This window comes from Chelmon rostratus, chromosome 6, assembly GCF_017976325.1.
Source record: "Chelmon rostratus isolate fCheRos1 chromosome 6, fCheRos1.pri, whole genome shotgun sequence".
NCBI lineage: Eukaryota > Metazoa > Chordata > Actinopteri > Chaetodontiformes > Chaetodontidae > Chelmon > Chelmon rostratus.
The window spans coordinates 13922147-13924734 of NC_055663.1; the positions used below are offsets into that span (position 1 = coordinate 13922147).

A 2588-nucleotide genomic window follows, 5' to 3' on the forward strand; every position below is an offset into this window, starting at 1 on the left:
ACATGGCTTATTGGGACACCTACATGGAATGGAGCATCTTTAATGTTTTTAGTGCTTTTGCTGCTACGACATGTCCAATTATAATTGATACTATGGTAAATAACCCAGTAATTATTGCAGCTGCCCACTGAAATTGGTAATTAACCATTCTAAACCAGATTACATTACTTTATACAAATGTCAGACATATGCCACTGGTGAAGCTTTTTTAATTCAGTATAATTTACTTCAAATACTGATGTGGTTATAACCCTTACAAAGTGACGAGTATCAATACAATAGGGCCTATATCTGGCAATAAAATATGCTTCTCAGTAATCTAAAGCAGTTTGCTTTTTGTGCTTTATTCAGTTCTGCTGTGTGAAATTCCAGTTAAAAAAGAGCCCACACATGACATTATTCAGTCACATGTTCAGTGATAGGTAAGATGTGTTCTGAGTGCCGAACTCCAAAGGAGAAGCCAGGAGCTTTTGCTCTTGTGAAGGTCACCTGGGAAGAGAAAAATATCAGTGAGTGAACAAAATGCAAGATATCTGGGGCCCTTGGTGAAGATCAATTAAGACATAGTGAGGTTTTCACCTTTTCAGGATAGTATGCAGCAGGTCCTGGTGTCTCTGTGGTTTTAGAAGGTGGGTAGTTCCGACCTATCATGCTGCACTGGGGAGGTTTTTGACTGTAAATACAAGGATCCACAACTTTGTAGGCAGCAGGGCCAGGAGTCTGGAGGGGAATGATAAATATTGGAATTAAGAGTAAATTACAGGATTTCTATGAATTTTTTTAAACAAACTGTATTTATGACTGTGTACTGTGGACCTTCTGCAGATCCTCTAGGAAGCTTCCAGTTTTCCTGCGGCCACAGATTAAGTAACTGGGAGCTGTAGGTGTGGTCATAGTTTTGGGCCCCAGCACAGGGGGCAGAGTGTAGGTGGCTGGACCTGGAGTGTGAGCCACAGGCAAAGTTTATATTCTTTGTGTTCTGAAACTTTGTTATCCACAGATCAAGCTTGCACCAAATGCAATACCTTACCTGGTGTTTCACAACCTCTGATGTCTTTGCCCCTCCCGGATAAAGAAAAAGCAGGAGCAGAGTGACAAATCTGCTTATCTGCACGCTCTGGGGAGTATTTGCCTGAAATACCAAAGAATGTTATTCAAAGACACTGCTGACAGTTAAACTCAAATGACAGTAGTGTGGCTCATGACACAGGTGGCATATTGTCAGCTTTCAGTGGGTCAGTCAGCAGTATTTCATTTTCATGGGCTTTAACAAAAATTCTTTTTTAATGTGGAAGGGGTTTGTCTGACCTGGTCCAGGGGATGTGAACGATTCTGGCTCCTTCCAACGGCTGCCGAGGGAAAACGCGGGAGCACCGCTTCGGCCATGTCGGGTGGTGGGGATGAGGTATTGTGGTCCAGGGGAGCAGTTATAATTGGTCTGATTATGACGTGTCCCAAAGCTGAATGCTGGTGCTTTGTATTTAGTAGGGTCGTGTTTTGAAGCGCCTTCATGGAGGAAACAAGGACAGACAAAGTAAATAATAACATGAATATGAATATGAAAATTGTGTTGATGGTGTTGCTATACCTGTGAGTCCAGGCAGTGTATACTTGGGCCCTGGGCTACCATAGAGGGCAGCAATGGGCCCTCTTGGCCTGTGGGGCCTCCAGGTCCCAACGCAAGCTTCAGTGTTTGACATTAGCCTGAGGGTGAGATGGATTGTCATCAAACACCAGTTGATTGGCTTTTTAGTAATGAAGAAAAAGAACAATAAAAGGAGCACTTCTGGTGTTCCATTCAGTCACCAGTGCTCTTAGAGGGGTGGGTTGTGGCAAAAAAAACAAAACAAAACAAAAACCCAAACCTAATTCCAGGAAACAGCCTTTAATAAATCTTGGCTAGTACATGAAAGAACACCAAAACATATTGGCACACTTGCCTTCTTGGTGTCTTGACGCACATAAATTTTAAATTGCTCATGTCGCCCTCAGAATCGCTAACATGTCTGTTGGTAAATATAAAACAAAGAGTCTGGGCTGAAAATACCTGAGGCTCTTTACAATAAGCTCTTAAATGGGGGTATTGTGGAAAAGTTTTTGGATAGATCTCACAGTTAGAATTGTTCTTTAGGTTCTAGGTAGTACTCCTTAAGGCTTCACTGACTTCTCGATGTGATGGAAATGCACCATTTAAACATTCTGCTCCATTCTTCAGTGTAATGTCACCGAGAACAGCATTGTCACCAGCCAATCACAGCAGTAGTTCTTGAATGATATAATAACAGCCTGTGCAGTGGTGCACAACTAAGCTGTAGAAAAGTTTTACAAAACTAAACAAACCTTGTGGGAGAAATGTCACCGTTGTGCTTCGTAGACACACAGTACTCAAACCAAAAATATTAGTCACAATATAACTGTAACAGAAATAAAAAAAAAAATAATTCTAGCATTCAAAAGATAACAGTTAGAAATATGCTGGTTTGTCTAATTAAACTGTGGTTGGTTTAAAAGAAACCATTTCAGATTTTAAATTACTTAGTCAAAAAAAAAAACAACTCATAAAAACATTGAGTGAAAAACATAACAGC

General features: G+C 40.8%; 1 protein-coding gene across 1 annotated transcript; it reads right to left on the minus strand.

The window, feature by feature from the left end:
• Positions 1-396: 396 nt before the first annotated feature.
• Positions 397-1703, minus strand: odf3b (outer dense fiber of sperm tails 3B). The gene is made up of 6 exons (XM_041939687.1): positions 1589-1703; positions 1309-1506; positions 1031-1132; positions 817-938; positions 580-720; positions 397-489 (listed from the first exon to the last, which is right to left on the minus strand). The coding sequence occupies exons 1-6, from the start codon at positions 1698-1700 to the stop codon at positions 397-399; spliced, it is 768 nt and encodes a 255-aa protein (XP_041795621.1). The 5' UTR covers positions 1701-1703.
• Between the last annotated feature and the right edge of the window lie 885 nt (positions 1704-2588).